Source organism: Lissotriton helveticus, chromosome 4_1, assembly GCF_964261635.1.
Source record: "Lissotriton helveticus chromosome 4_1, aLisHel1.1, whole genome shotgun sequence".
Classification (NCBI taxonomy): Eukaryota; Metazoa; Chordata; class Amphibia; order Caudata; family Salamandridae; genus Lissotriton; species Lissotriton helveticus.
Genome location: NC_136063.1, coordinates 702,041,737 through 702,064,594, shown reverse-complemented (window position 1 = coordinate 702,064,594; position 22,858 = coordinate 702,041,737). Strand labels below are relative to the sequence as shown.

Sequence of the window (22,858 nt, the reverse complement as noted above, 5' to 3'; positions counted from 1 at the left end):
TGTGTGGCTTTGTCTGTGTGTGTGGCTTTGTCTGTGTGTGTGTGTGGCTGTGTGTGTGTGTGTGTGGCTCTGTGTCCGCTAATACTCTCTACTACTCTCTAATGCTCACCTATTGCCATTGTAAATGACAATACCATTTATTTATGTTTTAAAAAAACAAAAAATGAAAAAAATGGCATTTGCAATACCAATAGCTCTAACTTTAATAAAGCAGAGACCATTGCATTGTAAATGCTTGTTTCTTTTTGTGCAGTCTAAGAGTGCATGTTTTCTCGTTGTCTCCCTATGTGCTTCTCTGCTTCCCCTATGCCCTGGTTGAGGCTATTCAAATGACGATCGTCAACTATGCACTGGTGGAAACTACATATGTCCTTCGCCAAACGTGTGTTTTTGTGTGTAGTGCTTGGTTTGTGGGCCCATGTGGGTACATCCTGTTCTCCCACTGATGACCTCGGATCAAGGGCCTGGGTGTCGAGCTTCTTTGTGTGGTATATTGTAGGCTGCTTAAAGATAGTGTTCTGTGCAGTGTGTCTTAATAGAAGTGTGGGGGGGGTGGCAACACAGTGCCTCCTTGATCTCAGGGATGACACCTGTACTCAACCTGGCTAGAAAGGCTACTGTTTTGTTTCGACCGGCCAATGTGATGAGCAGGCATTGCACTGTAATCTGCGTTTAGCAGTTTGACACTACCTCACCTGAACCAGTGTTTGGGACAGAGCAAGCAGCTGTGTGGTCTTATGCTCTTTTCAGGGGCTGGAGTTTGGGTCGCACACCAAGGGCGTGTCTGGTCGCTGTGAAAAGGACATTTATACCTTAGACAGCAGCTAGGTAAGGACCTGCACTGGATAAATACTTATTTCATTAATCCCGATAATTATTCTAGCACTCTGAAGACCCATCTGGCTTCCTGTGTGTTGCGCTGCTTCTGGAGGGCTTCTACCAAGAGCCACTGCTTGGACACTGGACTGCACTGGGTCATCACGTGGGACCTGTTTGCAGAAAGGCCACAGTCAAACCTGCACATGCAACTTCGGCCACAGACTCTGAAGGTCATTGAATGTCCCCTTTGACCATGCTAAGAGGCTGCATGGTGCTACTCCATGTGCAGAGTAACATGCAGTGACGTTCTCCATGTCTGGGCTTGGCTGTTGGAGAGAGGAACTTTTGACTTTGTGGTCACGGTCTTGTACATGTGCAGCGGCCGTAACAACAAGCATTTACAATGCAATAGATCTCGCACTGACATTATTTTGAGCTATTGACATTGTAAATGACATTGGTTTTTTTTGTTTTTCTTTTGTAAAACATAAATAAAAGGCATTTGCTATTGACATTGCAAATGACAATGCCTTTTTTTTGTGTTTTCTTTTTAAAACATAAATAAAAGGCATTGGTATTAACAATACCAATAGCTTAAGCTAAACTTTTAGCTATTGGCATTTTAAATTACAATGCCTTTTATTTATGTTTTACAAAAGGAAAACAAAACAAAAAATGTCATTTACAATGTCAATAGCTCAAAATAATGTCAGTGCGAGACCTATTGCATTGTAAATGCTTGTTTGTTTTGTATTCCCTCCTCATTTCTGATTTTTCTTCCTGGTGATATTTTATTTGCCAGTGTTAAGCCTATAGGCAGTCATTTAATATTCCCCAATGTGCTTAATTTCCCAAACCAGCTACTCACAAGCTCATATAGAACTTCAAATGCTTGACTAATCCATTGACAGTGTTGCAATTAACAAAATTCACCACTACAGGGCTTCACTTTGAAATCGGGAGTTGATTCATGTGTAGCGCTTTAGGAAGTAATCATGTATGCATTCAGTCCAACTTACCCAACGATTTTTCATCTGCATGAGTCAATGCCAAGCTTTCCAAATAAACAACTAATGCTTCAAATACAAACTGTTCGACCAGCATGTTTTCTTCTCTGTGAAAAGAAATGTTAAACTTGAAGGTACTAAACATGGTGCAGACAAATGGAATATACATATACTTTTTGGGTCACATAATCAAGCTAAAACTCATGAATGACTGAGCCAATTTGTACTACTCCTAAAGGATGCCAACATACAGAATAGGATCGGAGTGAAATGTGATTAAATTTGATGAAGCTATATCTGACAAATGCATACCAGAAGGAGTCACGTGTAATGGGTAATGTATGGATTTCTTGCCAAAAGGAATGTTCCTAAAAGTGAATGAATGCCCTGTCCATTGATGCAGTAGGGTTAGCATGTACCGTGTTCTTACGAGTGACTAAGAGTCACCAGAGTAGTCTATCTGGAAAGAGAAATCGTGTGCTCATGCAGTGAGTAGAGAAACTTAATATGAATAGAAGGGATACCTAAAGTCCAGCTGAGCTAGGGCCTGTGCGCGAGTTACAGCGAGTCTCTCAAATGAGAATATTGAAATGACAGCGAAATGGATGGTGTAAGAAGAATCCAAGAAATAGGCACGTCCTGTAATGTGGAGCTTCTGCCCTGTATCCCCGGAAAGAGGAACAGGCTTCAATTCCCGGGAACCACTGAAAGAGAGAGAAGCTCCAGAGGCAGGGCACTGCCTTGAAGAACCCAAGGACTGGACAAGCCAGCATTATACTGACCTGAGCAACTGAGAGGCAGATCCTCTACGGCAACTCTGGTTCATTGGCCAAATTTGCAGTTTGTCAATCTCAGACGGTGTGGGACCAGGACGAAGAAATCCAATTCTTTGGGCTCTAAATGGTAGATCGCCACTGGACGGCTACCAACATGCATAGGTGAAGACTAATTAGATGGAGGCCTCATTAGTACTGCTAGGGACTGTCATGTTGAGGACGGTCCTTAGTTGGCCCGTAGATGGCATTGGAAGGCACAGACACTGCTTGATAATGTAAAGTGTATTGGAGCCGGGCAAGTGAGTAGGTCTTTAATTTTTAGCTTCCTGTTTGAAACTGAACCAATGTTATTGAACAGAAGTGCCCTCCTAAAGATATTGACCAAAATAGAGGATTTGGGGTTAATAAAAGATGTTGAATTGGTATATTTAGACTGGAGGAGTGCACCCCCAAGCACTAGAGCTACATTTTCATCAGGGGTAGTGTCAGCACTGGTCTTAGCTAATGCAGACGGCTTTAGGAAAAGAGGTATAGATGTGATCCCTAGCGTAGCCATTTGCAGAGTTCCATCAGAAAGCCTTGGAAAAACTCACCAGGTGCGAGGGTATGGCTCCTCTAATAGGGGTGAAAATACCCCCATAAACTATAAAGATATAGCAATAACAGTAGGAAGAAACCCGGGTGATAGAGATATTAATATTTTAGCACCTAAAGTCCGATGGGCCCCCAGCGCTAATGGGGAGGATGAGGTAGCAAAGTGGAGTTGGGTTGCAGGTGCTCTGAATGGGTCAAACACATCTACCACAAAGCCTATAGTGAGGGGGTAGCCATTTGGGAAACATCATAACCTGGAATGTGGTGGGGGTAGGAAAATCAAGTTATAAGCTTAAATCATTAGTAGAAATAGACCCCAAGATAATCTGCCTCCAGGAAACGTGGGCGGGAGAAGAGTTTAAGTTTGAGAATTTCTATGTGTACTGCAGTACAGCAAACAAATCTGTAAAAGGGCATGCAAGCGGAGGCCTAACTATTTTACTTAGTTGTGACATAGTATGGGATCCTGTGATCTATAAGCATCCATCAAAATGTTGTATTGGAGCAAAGCTGAGAATAGGAGAAGATAATCTGGGGCAAGCAATTTTTCTTTTATTGGTAAATGTGTGTATCCCCCACTGGAGGGCGTCTAATGTACTGGTCGACTCCATTTGCACTTTTATGCAAAGGTTAGGTAATAATGAAGAATGCACACGTATAATGATGGTAGGTGATTTTAACGCTAAATTATGTAATAGTGCAGTCTTGTCTTTTTCTAATCCGGAACGGGAGGAGGTTTGGGCTATCCCAGATTCTGTACTGCCGGCTCAAAGTCGGATAAACGAGGCCTATTTAGCAAAATCTTAGGAATTTAGACCTTGTACTATTAAATGTCAGATTCCCGGAGGACTCCCCTGCAGCTTACACTTTTAATGGGTCATATGGTCACTCTTCAATTGATTATATGGCAGTTTCCTTTCAATTATTTAATGCATGTATACAGTTTAAGGTATCTGCCACAAATTTGAATGACCATAACATTTTAGTGGCAAGCATTGACATAAAAATTGAGAAGCCTGAACTTTGGAATCAGAGGAATGAAAATGTCTCTTATAATCGAAATAATGGGCGTACTTGCTGGTCAAATAACTTGCTTCCAAATTTTAAGAGGGTTTTTGAGAATACTGCTTCTAGCCCCAGTCAAGAAACACCGGTCCAGAGGTACGAGAGAGTCTTGGCAGCAATTAGAACTTTTGGAAGGAAGAAACAAGTCTTTAGTGCTTCTCCAAAAGTAATACCATGGGAAATTAAAAAACTGAATCGGGAAATTAATGTTTTAATTGGAGACCAATTTAGGGAGCCCAGGACACAAAGGCAGAGAATATATAGGCTAAAACAGGTACGGAAAAGGAAAATAGCATTGGATCGAAGGAGTGCTGGCTTCGAGAAGTGGCTCTATATGGGGATACTAGGAAGTATTGGGCATTGATTGCAACATTTTGTGATGGGAGAGAAAATCAAAACCCATTTTAATCCCAGAAGCAGAATGGTCCATATACATTTCCCAGCTCTATGCTCTAAATCCCACAGTTGGACAGATCCAAGAGGTTATTAACGTTCCATCTACGGGGGGGCGATCATGGAGCAACGACATGCATGGAGATTGAAGGTTACATCAAAGGGGCAAGATACTCTAGTGCAATGGGCCCAGATGATGTACCAGTAGCCATAATAAAACAGGATTGTGAAGAATGGGCAATATTTTTGCATCCGTTGTTTATCCATTGTTATACTGGGGATATTCAACAATCTTGGAAGGGAAGTATACTAGTTCTGTTGTATAAGAAGGGCCCAAAAAATTCCCCGTCCAGTTTTAGACAAATTTCCCTCTTGGATGCAACCGGAAAACTGTTTGCAAAGAGTATTCTTTGTCATCTTCAAGAATAGGCATTCAGAAATAACTATATCCCTTTGGAACAAACAGGATTCCGTAAGAATAGTGGCACACTGGATAATATTTCTATTTTGCAAACTTTAACCGAAAAATATCCAGTAGGTCGGGGTGTCCCGTTATACTCAGCTTTTATAGATTTCTCCACAGCTTTCGATAGGGTAGATCGGGGGCAGCTGTGGAGGAAATTGGTCACTATAGATGAATAATTGCTCTCCATTCTTCGACCTGGACAAAGGTTTTATTGGGGGGGAACACAAGGTCTAGCGAAGAAAATAACATAATGGGTTGAAGCAGGGGTGCTTCCTGGCCCCTTTACTCTTTTCCATTTACTTCAATGATCTGCCGAGCAGAGTGGGGCAGAGTAAAGTGGATCCCCCACAATTAGGAAACTTAAAGCTGAGCTGTCTGTTATATGCAGATGACGCAATAATAATGGATTTAACTCCAATTGGGTTGCAAAGACGACTTAGTTAGGTACACAGAAGAGTATTATTTAAAAAATAAATATTTTAAAAAGCAAAGTTAGGATTTTTAGCCATCAAGGTTGGAAGGTCATAAAAAAAATTGAATTGGCTTTTGGGAAAAGAAAAACTGGAAGTAGTAACATTTTATCCATATTTAGGAAAAATATTTACAAATTGGTGTTCAGCTAATAGACATATGGATCATTGCAAAGGTAAAGCGATTTCACAAGCCTTTGCAATTAATCGTCTGTACACACATTGTGGGAAAAGACATTTCTCACACATTATTTCAGTTTATAAAATAAAGATCCCACCAACCCTGAGCTATGCCAATGAAACAATAGATGCACAAGAGTGGGCCAAATTCGAGAAAGTGGAAGGAAAGATCTGGCGGCAAATATATAATTTAAATTGCGCGGCACCGGTTGCAGCGCTTAGACTCTAATTTGGACTCCTTTCTACATATGTGCTATCAATGGCCGCATGCTTAAGAAGGTGTAATGCACTGATAAATGGTTCTGATAATTTGCTACGGGTAGCGTTGCACAGAGAACTATTTGTAAATACGATGGAAAAAAGTGCTATTTTTAGGAATTATTTAAAAGCATTATCAATGTTTGGTTTAGACATGGATGGGGCAGCGGTTCTTTGTAAAACTGTCTTGAAGAGGATAATTAAGAAAACAATATATGTGGTTTCTCGAGAAAGAGATATTAAAATGTGCTCAGAGAACAGAAGCATTGATTGTATTGTGGGGAGTAGTATTGTTCCTCCATTGTAGATTGCATTGTATGCACATTGAAATTTACAGAATTACATGTAAATCATTGATGGACAGGCTTGAATTTACTGGGCTTCATTACCCACATCTGTAAATAACGAATTTAATACCTTTACCTTGTGATTCACCCCTTCACTACCCATCTCCTCCACTTTCCTAGCCTTTCTCCCTCTCCCTTTTGCGCGCAACCTATGTTGATGGTTATAAACAATCCTGATTTGGGCTTAAAATAAACAAATCGTATTAAGTACACTCAGTTTTTGCGCTTGTGTTGATATGTGGTTTATTGAATTTTTATTGAATTCATATGCATAAATATGGTTATTGTGCATGTAGAAATGTCTCCCCTTGTTTCAGGTTATTGATTAACCGTGTTGTAATGGTATATACAACGTAAATTCGCAAATAATTATTGAAGTGTTGGTCACGGGCCATTTTTTCATTCCTACAACTGTGTATGTGCACTTTACAAAAACAATTCTGCTGCTAGTTATTGATTGGTAAAGATCTTTTTAAAAAGGATGCACAGAGCACTTGCACTTTATCTTGGCCCTTCAATCATTATGACCGATTGGTTATGTTTACAACTGTGTATGTGCACTTTACAAAAATGTTTCTGCTGCTAGAATTGGTTGGGAAAGAACTTCCTAAAAAGGATGCAAAGAGCACTTGCACTTTTTCCGACTTTTCAATCCTCATGACAGTTATTGCGTTTACAACTAAGCATGTGCACTTTTTCAAATGTTTTTCGCTGCTAGTTATTTATTTTTAGATTACAACTACTTTACTCATTTTGTTTCGCTGCTAAGTCATCATGTATTAGATATTTTATGCTCAATAGATTAGGTTGAAAATAAGCATGGGCTTCATCATAAACTTTTAGTTACTGACCTTTAGGATCGGATGTACTTTACTAAATCCATGTTTTGCCGATAAACTATTGTGTACTGTATATTGAAATAGGCGAGTGTATGTTAATGAACTACTTTGCACTGTTATTAAGCTGCTGGTTACACAGTATAGTTTAGTGAATAGATAAATCATCGCTACTATGTCCATGATTCAGTACTGTAAAGTAAATTTCATATTTTGATATTTTATAAGTTTTTTTATTGAATGTTTTTAGGATAGAATTAATATAAGAAACTCGTATAAATTGGTAAGAATTCATGTATGACAATTTTATTATTTAAAGTTCACGTCTTTTTGACTTTGCAAATTCTAACTGCTATTGCTATGTTCATTCGTGTTTTTAAATGAAAATGATAACTTGTAATTATATTGGAAATGTTTGGTGGAAGGAATTGTGATTTAAAATTTTTTATTTTATGTGGAATTTTGCGGAATTCAAAATCATAATAAATAATTGATTTGAATTGAATTGTAAAGTGTATTGGGGAAGAGACCCAGTCCTCACATTGGCTCAGACTTTCTCTGCCTCATCACTTTTACTTGGATGTATGACGTTACAACGCATACTTTTACCACGCCTACCATTACCACGCATTTTTTACAACGCAGGATCCATGACAACGCATACCATTACCACGCATGTATTTACAACGCATATACCTTTACAACGCATACAATTACAACGTAAGTATTGGTAAGTATATAATATTTTTTAATATTTAATTTAATTAAAATTAATATAATGTAATTTAATTTAATTTATTTAATTTAATTAATTTAATTAATTTAATTTAATTTAATGTAATTTAATTAATTTAATTTAATCAATTTAATTTAATGTAATTTAAATTTAAACCCAAAACTGACCTTGAACCCAAAAAATACCCCTTTTATCCAAAAACTCAAAACTGACCCTGAACCCTAAAAATACCCCTTTACCCAAAAACCCAAAACTGACCCTGAACCCTAAAAATACCCTTTTACCCAAAAACCCAAAACTGTCCCTGAACCCTAAAAATACCCCTTTACCCAAAAACCCAAAACTGACCCTGAACCCTAAAAATACCCATTTACCCAAAAACCCAAAACTGACCCTGAACCCTAAAAATACCCCTTTACCCAAAAACCCCAAACTGACCCTGAACCCTAAAAATACCCCTTTACCCAAAAACTAAAAACTGACCCTGAACCCTAAAAATACCCCTTTACCCAAAAACTGAAAACTGACCCTGAACCCTAAAAATACCCCTTTACCCAAAAACTGAAAACTGACCCTGAACCCTAAAAATACCTTTACCCAAAAACTGAAAACTGACCCTGAACCCTAAAAATACCCCTTTACCCAAAAACTGAAAACTGACCCTGAACCCTAAAAATACCCCTTTACCCAAAAACTGAAAACTGACCCTAAACCCTAAAAATACCCCTTTACCCAAAAACTGAAAACTGACCCTAAACCCTAAAAATACCCCTTTACCCAAAAACCCCAAACTGACCCTGAACCCTAAAAATACCCCTTTACCCAAAAACTAAAAACTGACCCTGAACCCTAAAAATACCCCTTTACCCAAAAACTGAAAACTGACCCTGAACCCTAAAAATACCCCTTTACCCAAAAACTGAAAACTGACCCTGAACCCTAAAAATACCTTTACCCAAAAACTGAAAACTGACCCTGAACCCTAAAAATACCCCTTTACCCAAAAACTGAAAACTGACCCTGAACCCTAAAAATACCCCTTTACCCAAAAACTGAAAACTGACCCTAAACCCTAAAAATACCCCTTTACCCAAAAACTGAAAACTGACCCTGAACCCTAAAAATACCCCTTTACCCAAAAACTGAAAACTGACCCTAAACCCTAAAAATACCCCTTTGCCCAAAAAACCCAAAACTGACCCTGAACCCAAAAAATACCCCTTTACCCAAAAACTAAAAACTGACCCTGAACCCAAAAAATACCCCTTTACAAAAAAAAACAAATAATATTTTTAATAAAATAATATACTTACCAATACTTACGTTGTAATGGTATGCGTTGTAAAAGTACCTGCGTTGTAAATACATGCGTGGTAATGGTATGCGTTGTCATGGATCCTGCGTTGTAAAAAATGCGTGGTAATGGTAGGTCGTGGTAAAAGTTGCGTTGTAAAGGTTGTATACCCTTTTACTTACATGCCACTAGCTCTGGCGAAGGAGAAACACCACCATATGATTCAAGAAAGTGGTGGTGATTCAGGCCATGAAAAGACAGCTAAACACAAACAGGATCCTCATTCTCATGTATTACAGAGCCATTTAACGCAAGACTGAATGTGGAGAGTGGTGCCACCCTAAAATGATATGTCTAATCTCTACCTCAGCTATCTGAATGGTCATAGTACACATTTTGTACATATATTTATTTGCCGCTAGACCATATGACTGCCAGCTAGGCCCTGTCTGTATCAGGCATTATGCTGAATACAGATACATGCAAAAACAACAGTTGATGGATAGAATGCAGAATAATGTCATACATTCATCCCAGTACAGAGATCTGGGCCTAAATCCATATTTTTTTTGCTCACCACACCACCCCAGTTCAGACATGGCCATATGCAAATTAGCCTTGACCCTGTGCCTCATGGGAACAGTCCAGCCCGAACTGCCAAGCCAAGTCTTCCCTGGACCGGAATCAAGCATCCTAGGACCGGTTTCTGGCTATCAGCCGTCTTCAGCCAGGATAGCTTGACTTCAGTGGCGTGGAGAGCACTGGACTCACGCCTGAGCATACCCGTCCCACTTGGGGTGACAAATGCAAAAACAACAGTTGATGGACAGAATGCACAACAATGTCATATATTCGCCCCAGTACAGAGATCTGGGCTGGACTGTTCCCATGAGGCACAGGGGGGCAGACTGATTTGCATATGGCCATGTCTGAACTGAGGTGTTGGAGTGAGATAAAGAATGGTGATGGATTAAACCCAGATCAGTTGACTGGAGGTGAGTGTTTAATTTGCTCAAACGCTCCGTCCATCATCCCCTTTGGTATCGCTTTGTTCACCCTAAGTTGCCAGGGTATGCCCAGACGTTGGTCCCTAGCTCACTCTACCACTGGATTCAAGATAGCCTGGCTGATGAGGATTATGAATCCGAAACCGGTCCCAAGATGCTTGTTTCCGGTCCGGTGAAGACATGTCTTGGCAGTTCGGGCTGGACTGTTCCCATGAGGCACAGGGTCAGACTGATTTGCATATGGCCATGTCTAAACTGGGTTGGTGGAGTGAGCTAAAGATTTGTGATGGATTAAACCCAGATCAGTTGACTGGGGGTGAGTGTTTGATTTGCTCAAACGCTCCGTCCATCATCCCCTTTGGTATCGCTTTGAATACAGATACAAGCATGGCACCAAGTCTGCACTGTCTTTATTGAAGGCTCGACATACAGACTACGGTTCAAATTCTCAAAAACCAAGTAGGGTTTTTTAAATGTATACCTTTCAGGACTTGGATGGACCCCGACAAAGTGTCTTGCACACACACATTTCATAACACCACACGGATTCTGGACACCAGACTCAGGCATGCTAGCCCTCTCTTTTCATAGCGTTTGTCAATACAGCTAAGGGCCATGCTACGCCATGTATGTAGCACACAATTTGCTACTCTGGTAGCATCACATGGTTAGTGTCTATACATTTAATTTCTAAGTCACCTTTTTTAAACTATGAAATCATAGACCAATACACCCTTTTCCAAATACATGTAGAGGCACTATATTAAACCATACTAACTAAGATCCATAGATACACAATGGCTTATCCTCCCAACTCAGAACATCTGCATTGGAGCAAGAGCTGTCTGGGCACTCTGTCAAGGCAGCTTCAAATTCAATACTACCACTCCCCACAACTTCCTGTCTACGAAGGTAATCAGTACAACTTGGCTGTTTCATGTTTATAGCCATCGTAGACACATTTGATTATGGTCTAATAAAATTCTGGACTTTCAAAGCTAAATCATATCCTCAGTGTAACATATCTCTTACCTTACAGCCCTGATCGATTGAACACACTATATATACATCATACACTTTTTAATTTGCTCATGGTCAATTAACATGCTCCCAAATCTGAACCATGCCCCACTCAGTAGACTATGCCGGCTCACCTGAATTCCCTATAAATGTTGTTAAAAGCGAGTGAAGCGCCAAGCCTCTTAAAAGCATTGGGGTGAAGTGCAAGGCTATAGAGACGCTTAAAAAGGGACTTTGTGTTTACTGGACTTTTCTCCTGCTGCTGAGGCGTGGTCTGCTTGATAGACCATTTCAGAAACTCCCTCACACACTGTCCACAGAAGTCTCGGAGAGTGCTGTCAATTGGGTCCACTATGCCATCCTGAAATAACAAAACATAAATAAACATTTTGCCGCATAAACTAGACTGTAATTATGTAGTACGGTTTCAGTTTGAAGACTCATCTGGAATATGATGCTTCACATTCATCTAGACTGATGTGAGGTCATTAGTTTCAAAGCCTCAAAACATAAACTAATATCTTCTTAACTGTTTGTAATACCAAATTGTTAAATATGTACATTTCTGTTAAATGTGAAGAAATAAAATGCTACGGCAGTTACAGGCACAAATAACTTTCCACAGCCGGACTTCAATATGGCTCTTTACCCAGATATTACACTGCGACGTGAAACACATTTAGTGCGAGCTATGCAACTAAGACAGAGATTGTAAGCAAGAGTCTTTCTTCCATTCACAGGTGTTCAGCTATGGTTACCTCCAGGGGAGCTCGTACAGTAATACCCACGCAGGTATGTACAACCCATGACAGATGGTCCATCCTGTGGGAATATGTCTTGAAAATACTTCTGTGTTTTAATTACATTTATACAGGATCTCATACCTAAATAGATGGAGAAGTGCATTAGCAAGCTGATAGCACGCCACACTATGGAGTGGCGGCTTTGTTGGAAAAGTGCTAAGTTTTGAGTGTGGCCTATGTGGCAATCATTTTGGGGTTTGCGTGAGTAACTATAATTGTGCTCTTTTCTGATGCACCTAGACGCGATTGGGGGAATAGGAGTGAGAGATAGAATGCATGCAGTTTACATTTATTTATTGTGGTGCCGGATTGAGAGTCTATTAAATTCACCCACGAGCAACAGAAAAGAAGCCCAGAGCATGCATTGGGTGCAGGCAGTGAAAGCAGATGCTCTAAATGTTTCCCCATGAGAGATAGGTGAACCACCTATAAGCATTCGCTGTGTAGGGCCACTCACACTAAATGATCTGAGGACAGGAAGAAGCATCAACCCATAGGCATGCACGGGAGAAACACAGCAGTAGCAATGCTCCTAAGGGGCTACACAGTAGAGATGGAGGAGTTATCCACAGAAGTCTACCGGTTACAGGCAGCCCGGTTAAATGCTCTATAGGGTCCACCAAGGAGTAACAGCTGAGTGACTCATGGATATGCACTGGATACTTTCAGGAATCATAAATAATATATATGGATTTGTTCAGAGGCGTCATACGGTAAGTTAGAGGCATGCAGCCAAGGTTGATGGCCTTCAGAAACTACTCAGAAGATACAGATTGTGGTAATCCACCAGCATGCATGGTTACAAGAACCCAGTGATCGAGGGTCTCAGCTGGGTGAGCACCAGGAAACACTCTTTTAGGTGGAAATACTATCAAACCGGAGATTCACCTTGTGAATATCCCCAGCTGACAAACTGGATCCAGAATCTCTAGCAACAGCTCCTGCGCACCGTGGGATGGCCTCTACCTTGTGTCAGTTCCACCTCTGGACATGTCGCTTAACAGCCTCATAAACGCACCTGTGTGCTAACGTCAGTCAATGTAGAAGCTAAGGGCATGCCCAGGAATCAACCGGTTTAACAATTTCTCATGAGATTAATGATCATTAAATGGTTGAAGTGAAAATAATGAAGGGAGCCTGATAAAAAGCCCGCATAGAAAAGGTAAACCACTGTAAAAGAAAGGTAAACCACTGTAAAAGAAAGGTCGCACAAGTCCTAAGCACCAGCTTGTCAGAGTAGAAAGTTGCATACAGAGGCTGAACTAACATAGCCTGCAACTAGCTGACAATTAGGAGAATCATTTGCAGACAGAAACTTGATCTTCATAGTCACGAGTCCCAGAGGCAACTATAAAGAGGATCCAAAGGAGCCTACATTAAGAATGTCAGAACCACATTTATGCCCAGATCTCCATAAGCTCCTATGGGCCAAATATGATCTATGTGAGAGGCTGGCCTGGTATACGATGTCCACTAATGTAAGTGGGCACCTTGCACCAGTCCAGACAACCCTTATGGTAATTTGAGAGGTCTCAGACAACCGTAGAAAGCTATCCAAGTGGTAGCTGTGGAGAGCAGCCTTTAGACTTAGACTTGAAGGAGTGTAAAGCAGCTTGTCTTACCAAAATGCAATCTTATAGCACAGATTAAATGAAAAGAGAACTACACAGTAGTTAGGAAAATATGTATTTATTATATAACACTATCTAGTATGTTACAGTATCTCCCACACGGAGATAGACACAACACACACAATACTTTAGCAAAGAAATCAAAGTAAATAGCACTAATACACAGCTGGTATAAGAACCACAACACGAGCAAGGAAGATGTGGAAAGGACATAGAATTGCAGGGACCCCAAGGAACCACCCAAGTGAGTAGATAGGGACCCCACAGAGTGCCTGTGCAGTGTGTGAAAAAGACTGCGTGCTCCATGCAAGTTGTGGATGCAATTTTAAAGATTAGGGAACCTTCCCAGTGGACCCTGAAGAAACCCCTTGGAAGACAGAAGGTTGGAGAGCCACCCCACCCGGGGATACCGAAGTACCCGAGTTACCTATCCCAGGGAAGCCAGGTGCATAGGTGTGAAGTGATGTTGGAAACCGCATTCAAACCCAATGAAGGACTTCAGGAAAGGGCTGCTGCTGGAAAAGGAGAACATGTCCATGGGAATCCAAACGTGGATTCTTGTCGAAGAGTACCTGAAAGCAGAGGGGACAGAGTGTGTCACTTGAGAGTGGGCAGGGGCTCGGTAGACGAATGCCCACCGATGTCAGGTGCTTCAGGATAGTTGACGATGACCTTGACTCTGCAGCTGCGGGGACCGGGCGACGCTGAGGACGACCAGGAGCCGGATGCGAGCTGTCCCATGAAGGATGTCTAGTGCTGAGGGGTCAGTGTCTGGTGGGAGCACCAACAAGCCTTGGCAAAGGCCACCCAAGCAGGAGGTCAAGAAAATGTATGGTTCGGATCAGCAAGGTCCAGGAGACTCACCACTAGCATGGGATTCAGAGCAGACCCGAGCAATCAGGGGAGCCCAGGGAAATCAAATGGACCCACAGGCCAATGGCACAGGAGTTGCGAGAGGACCACGAGCAGCTCACCAAAAGACGCAGGTCACGATGCGGTGTTGCTGAAGATTCTTGTCACAGGAGGTGCTCGGGGTTGGGGCTACTTGGAGCCCGAAGATGTTCTTGCAAAGATGTCAACAAGCCTTTGCAACTGCAAAGGTGGGACAGTACCCATGGGTTCGGTTATTGCAACCCCCACTCAAGCTACTGGCCTCAAATTTAGTCAGAGGGGGGAGCAGGCCTTGGGGGCTGAGGAAAACCACCACCTGAGTTGCAGAGCCCACAGAGTCCGGAGAAGCTCGAGATCTGCAGTCCGGTCGTCTTCGTTTCGGTGCCTGCGAATTCAGAAAGGGAGATTACTTCGGTTGTCCTTGAATCTTTCACAGGCCGTGGAAGATTCCTGGAGCATGCACAGGCACAGACAATGCAGCAGACTGGAAGGGTGACAAAGTCAGGCCCACACGATGTCCAGCGAAGTCCAGAGTGCCCAGACAGTAGAAGTGCAGTAGTTTCAATTCTGAATCTTGGCCACAACGAATCTAATGTCCTACTGCCACGTAAGCCCGTAAGTATCCATGTGAGAGGGTTGGAAAGTTTCAGGGTACCCTCCCAGGGGAAGGTCTGGACAGGGGGGAGGTTACTACCATGTCCTTTGTCCAGTTTTGCACCAGAGCGGGAGGGAACCAACGACTGCCTTGATTGGTTTGAACAACTATGCACAGGGACACCAAATGTGCCCTTCATGCTGACTTTCAGGGGCTAGCAAGCGCACCAACCCAGTCCTAATACACTAAATCCTGTCTGGGAGGTGGTCACACCTCCCCGTGACAGGATGCCTATTGTCCTGACTTCCCCTGCTCGAGCTTGGCTCAGCAGCAGGAGGGCAGAAATGTCTCTGGTCGGCAGCAACCATTTTGTGCTGTCTGGAGCTAGAAGGTTGGTACTGTGAACACCGAGAGCCCCATGAAGGCCCTTCCTGGCGGGTAGAATCATACCTCCCACACTGGGTACTGGTGTGGGAGGTATGATTACAACATGTTTGACACCAAACACAATAGGCTTTGTTGCAGCCGTTCTCGAAATGGTCATCACACGGTCACATAATGCCCCTCTACATTAGTATATAGCTGTTTCACTGACAACACGGGAGAATGGACTCTGTAGGCTGCAGGGATGTCCTGCTCATGCAGGGGCACCCTCTCACTTAGAACCAAGCACCTGCCTTCAGGATTGTAAAGGCCTACTATAGGGGGACTTATAGGTTTTATGTGCAGTGACCCTTAGATATAGTAAACCTACATCTTTAGTAAGTGGTGCATGCACCAACTAACAGGCTGCAATGGCAGGCCTGTAGTTTCATTTTTGCGTGGCCTCTCATGGGTGGCATAATGCATGCTTCAGCCTGTGGGAGGCCTCTGGGGTACCTATGCACTGGGTACATGGGTACCATATACTAGGGACTGCCAAGGGTACCCCAGTATCCAATCTGGAGGAGTGTACTCAAGTACATAACATAGCAGTTTAGGGAGAAAGCCGATTGACTGGGGTCCTGATTAGCAGGATCCCAATCAGACTAGTCAAAAACAGCATCACATCAAGCAAAAAGGTGGGGTAACCATAAGAAGCAGACCCCACGTTCGTACAATCTAAATAAGCTATTTACATTGCAGGCAAAAAAGGCACTGTTCAGACTTAAATAAATGCATTATAAACAAGAACAGAAGGCAGGTTTTTAGCCTTCCAACTCAGGCAACGGGAAGCTCAGTGCACCATCCCAGCAATTCGTGATGCACCTGGAAAGATAGTCACTCGCCCGTTAGAAATCCTTAACACCTTCAGGAAGCATTATGACAAACTAGGTAATTCGGATCCCTGTCAGCTGATTTTCTGTCTCGTATCTCCAGGCCCTCTCTTTCATTAACGCAAATCTACTTACTTAATCAGGATATTACTGAGGAAGAGAGAGCACAGATTATTGAAGAACTCTAATGTAACAAGTGAGTGAATATTATAGAATTAAACAGAAAGTTGTCCCTCTTCTTTTTGCATTATTTAATGACGTATACAATGATAATCCCCCTTCAGTTAATTTAATGGAGCCAAAAGTACCCTCCTGGAGAAACCAGGGAAAGACCCTAAACTAGTTACCATTCAATATCCGTGCCGAATACAGACATCAAAATACTGGCAAAGGTATTAGCTAAAAGCCTCAAACAAGTAATTCCCATATTAATACGAAATGATTGAGTAGGCTTTGCACCCCACCACTCTTCTGCCTCCCGCCTGAGATCTTTAGCACGCAGATAAAGAATGAGAAGGATAAAGTGGCACTGTCTTTGGAAGCCGAGAAAGTGTTTGGCAAGGTGGAATGGCCTTACATCGGTTTAGTGTCCTGAACCACATTGACCTTGGAGAGACAGATTCATAACCTTTGTCCGCTGGTTATACTCTAATCCATCAGCAGTAGTAGAGCGTAACGGACACACATCTGCAGAATGTAACTTTTTTTTTTGTTACTTTATTTGTCATTTTTAAAACGTTAACGACACAATTACACGCCATCTATCACATCCCCAACTATCTACAATTTGGCTCATATAGTAAACCTCTCTGTACATTTACGCTGTACAACTTGTACATGTTACATTTTGTCATCCCCATTGCGTGTCCCGCCCTCTGCAGAATGCTCCAATGCCCAACGCAGCCTACGTCACTTGTGTATCATATATACACCCAGAGAAAGAGGAGTCATGTATTGTGCTCTGCAGGTCGTACCCCCTGACTGGATTGTGTGTCGAGTTCCCCCTGTTGCCCTCAGTGGTTGCCATATGTCCTTTGGGCGAGATGTCGGGGGCTGGAGCTCTGCATACAGCTCACTTGTGGTATCACAGTATGTCATACTCTTGATCCAGCTTTTAACTGTGGGTTTTTGTCTGTTGGCCCAACGCAAAACTATTTTGCATTTTGCCAGGAGCATTTCCATTGCTACAAATCTGCGACTGCTCTTAGGGAGTTCATCTACACAGACCAGTAGGTCTAGCAATGGGAGAGGTTCAATTGCAATCCAGTCATCTGTTTCACTTCCCAAAATATGTCTTGCCAATAGGAAGCTATTATATTACATATCCATGTCATGTATACCAAGGGGGACGCATGTACGTTGCATTTGGGTCATCGTGCAGAATTTAACCTAACACCGGGAACAAGACAGGGTTGTCCCCTTTTCCTACTGTTATTTGTTCTAGCTCTCTAACTATTGCCACAAACCATCAGACAAAATACCAAAATTAAAGGAATTTAGACACATGCAAGAGAACACAATTCTTTACTTTATTCTGACAACATTTTAGTAACACTCTCTTATCGTCGAACCTCATTTGATAGATGTCTCGTTTCTCCCAGTTCTCTTGATACAAAATAAATTGGGGCAAATGGAGGGCACTCCTCACATACCACACACATATGGCTGCAACTGCCGATCATCCTTTTAAGTGGCAAGGATCTGCCTCAAATATCTGGAATATACATAAACACTGGACTCGCAAGAATGGTGGAAACTAATGTTGACCCACTTCTGGCCAAACTTAAGATTGACTTTGCAAGATGGTCCTCACTTAATCGCTCCATGTGTGGTAGGATGTAGGTATAGAAAATGAACGTTTTGCCTCGCCTTAATATTGTCTTTTTTCCAATGGTACCCCTTAACTATCCCAGCACAAACAATGCATGATCTTACTAAATTGCTGGCAGCATTCATACAGGCTTGAAGGAAACCATCTTGTGAACGTCGAAAAAAATGTGCTGGAAAATACCTGCACACATTTAGCTCTGAATAGCACAAGGGGAGAGGAGTACGCACAGAAGAGGGCATACACAAGCCAATGCACATCCAGTAGGAATATAAATACCCTTAAGATAATTAGATTCAATGCTCGCTGCCTAAACACCCATGCAAAGAGCCAAGCCATGGTTTCAACATTACAAGATTCCAAAAATTGTATCTGTCCAATACAGAAAACTCACTTAATCGAAAAGAGTAGTTTAGGCTGAAATCTAAATGGTTTCCACAGCAATAATAGTCATGGGCCTTCCCAAAAGAGGGAGTATGGCAAATAGCATGTCCAAAGGGCGGTACTAGGGAAGACAAAGGAAGAAAAAGTTCGCACCTTAGGGACTGCAATTGGGATTCAAACTAGTTAATCTATATGCTCCGAACAAGAGACTGAAAACATTTCGAAAGTGCATGTTAACAAACATTTTAAAAACACATTGATATCAGGATCTTAGTAAAGTAAAACATGACACCAAGGGTAGGTCCACATAGAGGGCAGGCCAAACCAGAGCACTCCAGGACGGTAGAAAGCCATTGCGGAGTACGCTCAAGCTTACTGTCGACTTGTAAGTTCAACATCCTAACACGCATTATTACATATACTTTTCAGCAGGTCAATGCACATGCACAAGATTCAATTATTTTCTGGGTACTCGCAAAGTGCTTCAATAGTCACATATTCTGAGATTGGAACCAGAGACCTGTCCTATCAGGCACCAAACATGGTGTCTCTATAGGTCCCTCAGAGGAAATCAATGGAGACTGAGGAACTCTATTATCCTCAATAAGCAACTTAAGTCAGGGATACAAGAGGCTATTACAAAATATGTGGATGAGAAAGATAGCAGTCAGGGGAACAATCAGAACTGCATCAGCTAGCATCAAAACGGAAAGGAAGGAAAAGGGAGTGGATTTAGTAACAACCCCGAGGAATTTGGAAGAGACACACATAAAGATGGGTTCAATCAAGGTCTAGCGCTACCTCGTTACAGTCATAGCACAAGAAAAAAAATGTTGGATGTATATAGGGCATATTAAGCTCTACTCAGTACAAAACAAACATTATATACGGGAGGAGTAAAGTTGGTAAAGTACTTGTGTGAAAGTTCAGAGCCAAAGAGAGGTTAGAAACCCAAACAGGAAACAGCATCAAAAGACAGAGCATAATCGGAAATTTCAGGGAGCATTATGGTGCCCTCTACTCAGCTGAAATGGGTGCCTGGAGAAAATTTGACATTATCACATCCATAAACTCACATGAAGTCAGATAGAGGCTTTGGACTATTGAACGAAGATCAACACCCAAAAAAGGTGAGAAAGGTACATCTCTTTTTCTATCCTCCCTATGAAATCTTACACACAGAAAGGAAATGGAGGAAATGTGAATATTCTGAGCAAATAAGAATTTCACCCTGGAAAGAGACAAGGTTTTTTAAATGGTCCACATCCATTAGTAGTGAGATGCTTCATCATAGGGCTGCTACAACATCCCTGTGCAGACCAACGCCTCGGATAGATCATCATCTTCAGTCCTTCTAATGTGAATTTATTGAATACAAACAGAAAGAAAAACAGTACAGAATCACAATTATGTCAGTGTTAGAATTTCCTTTGACAAGAGTATCGCGAAAACTATTCATTTACAGCAAAGGGTCTCCACACACAATAGGTTATTCTCGTCTTTTATATCTCTAGTTTTTTCGGGGATCCCCTGGACACAAACTGTTTACTCACGGAACATAAACCAGTCCATATCGTTCCCCCAGTCCCTCACTGTTGGTACGTCTTGTGCCCCCCAATTCCTTGCAATGTTTCTTTTGGTGACCATCTCTCCCAGAGCGGCCCACATTTTCTCTTTACTCCCCAGGTCGGTTGGCTCCCATACATTCAGTAGGCACCATTTGGGCTCTGGTTTCAGGTGCACTCCCAACACCTCCGCCGTGCATCGGACAACTTCTCTCCAGTATCTGCTGATGAGCGGACAGTCCCATATGATGTGCATGAACGTACCTCCCCCACCACATTGCCTTCTACAATTACGGTATTCTCTATGTCCCATCTTAACTAAAGGGGATCCCGTCTAGTATATTCTGTGCAAAAATTTTAATTGTACAAGTTTCAGTTTTGACGTTATCGCTACCTTCCTAGGCGATGGCAATGTCTCCCGCCATTCCTCTTCCTCCAATTCCTTCAAATCTCTCTCCCACTTTTCACGGAGCTGCGGAAGGGGATTAGGTGTGTTGCTAATCAGTTTTGAATATGTCAGAGAGATTAGATTGCCTTGCGCGGCATATATCCATCCAGGAGTCTATCTTCAAGAGGCGAGGCTTCTGGGGGGGGTCACATTCCCCGGGATTACTGTTTTAGTTCATGATCTTGCTGCAATGCCTCAAATGTCACTGTTTCTCCCTTTTTTTCAGAGATCTCCCACTCGTGATATCCCTATGGTGTCCCATTTATCAAAACCTTTCGATCTACAAAGGGATCCTACTGTTTCCGAATCCCATAGTGGGGTGGCTAGGGTTATGGTCTTTGCTCATCCCATGCTTCTCTGTGCCATATGCCACATCTCCAATGTGATCTTCTTATTCGCTCAGAATATTCACATTTCCTCCTTTTCCGTTCTGTGTGTTTAATGCTGATTGTAGATGCCAAACCTTTCATTTACATATTTGCCTATACGATATGCATTCATATGGCCAGCCTGAATGATCCTGTAATCAGGATTCTACCCAAACTGATCATGTATCGGCAACCCCAAAAAAGTCCTTCACATTATTGATAACATAAAAAACATCACGAAAAATGCTCTATTATTGAGTTTTGATGCATAGAAGTCATTCAATAAAAGCAAATTGGGCACACTTGGAGTAGACCCTTAAAAGATCAAGCTTTGCTTCCAAATTTCAAGCTTGGTCCTTTATAGGGTATAATAACCCAAGGGCAAGAGTTAAGGTAACAGCACCTTCTTGAGACCATCACTTACACAGAGGTGCCTACTCTCCCCCTTGCTTTTCACTCTATTATATGTAGCTGATGGTAAAATGGGTAAAGGAAACAAAATCAATGGGTTAAGATTGGAAAGGAGCTACATAAACTAATCATATATGCTAATTAGGCACTACTGTCAATTACAAACTGAACCCACTTGATATCAGCACTAAAGATTCGGGGAACTATCTGGGTTCACCTTTAACTTACAGAAATCCCGGATATTGAATATCTCCATCCCAGAGAATCAGCAGACCCACATATCTAGGCAGTATCTTCTACAATGAAGCATTAATCCATTCACATACCTGGGAATGCTGATCTCTGCCTCAATTACTGTCTCACGGCATGCTGGTATCTCAGTCCAGCAAGAATACGGTTATTGCTGCAAATATACGACTGATAACTGCATTTTCACTGCACTGGCTAGTGGATGTAAGCGAGTGTCATAATTATAATAAAAAAGATCTGACCCATAAACACTAAGCACCAGACTAGGTTGAGCTAACAGGCCCAAACACATACAATTGTAAATATTAGGAAACTGTTATCTTTAGTTATTTATAGTATTTGTAAAATGCAAACTTTAACGCCCTACTGGGAAATACTGGAACTTAAATTTACAAGACTAAACATTAAAAAAGCTCGAGACAATGTGAAAGGTTCCGGGCGGCCCCTAATTAGAGAGATTTAAGGAACAGACCGGTCTTCGGGCTTTTCCTGAATCTCAGCAGGTTAGTCTCTTTCCTGAGGTGCTCAGATAGTTTGTTCCATTTCTGAGCTGCAGACAAAGAAAAAGCTTTACCTCTGAGCGCTGAAACTGAGGGACCACTAACAAAGGTTATTAGCTGGATCTCAAGGACTATGTATGATCATTTCACATAAATCTATTTCTAAGAACAGAACGACTTGCTAAATAAACTTCTTTAGCCACAAGGCTTAACAAAATAAAATCACTACGTTCTTTGAGGCCTGAGCGATATGGTCTCTAACCTTTAGGCCCAGAGCCAAACTTACAGCATAATTTTGCACAGATTATAATTAATGGATCAACTAGTGAGGAAGGCTAAGAAAAATCATGCTGCAATAATGTAGATGGGCTGATAAAATTGTGTTCAGGATAAACGCCTTCTACAATTGTGTTCAGGATAAACGCCTTCTACAAAAAGAGAATAAGCCCAACCGTTTCTTCAGCTTTCTAGAATGAAACAAGCAAGAATTTATCACTGACTTAACCTGCTCAGTTAACGAGAAGGTTGAATCAAGTTTCACTACCATGTTTTATTATTATTTTTAAATCAAAGTTACTGAAGGAGGATCCAACGTGCAGACCAAAACAAAAGATCTGAGAAAGGAAAAGATCTCAAATAAAAAAGAATCTCGGTTTGTTGC

The 22,858-nt window shown here is 41.8% G+C and overlaps 1 protein-coding gene across 1 annotated transcript in view; it reads right to left on the bottom strand.

Annotated features, from left to right (window-relative positions):
* Positions 1–22,858, bottom strand: part of PRKDC (protein kinase, DNA-activated, catalytic subunit) — a 3,158,350-nt gene that overhangs the window by 2,653,418 nt on the left and 482,074 nt on the right. Inside the window, exons 27-28 of the mRNA XM_078687323.1 lie at positions 11,403–11,629; positions 1,839–1,933 (exon numbers count right to left, since the gene is read on the bottom strand). Of these exons, the coding sequence (XP_078543449.1) occupies positions 1,839–1,933; positions 11,403–11,629 (322 nt within the window). The remainder of the gene's footprint in view (positions 1–1,838; positions 1,934–11,402; positions 11,630–22,858) is intronic.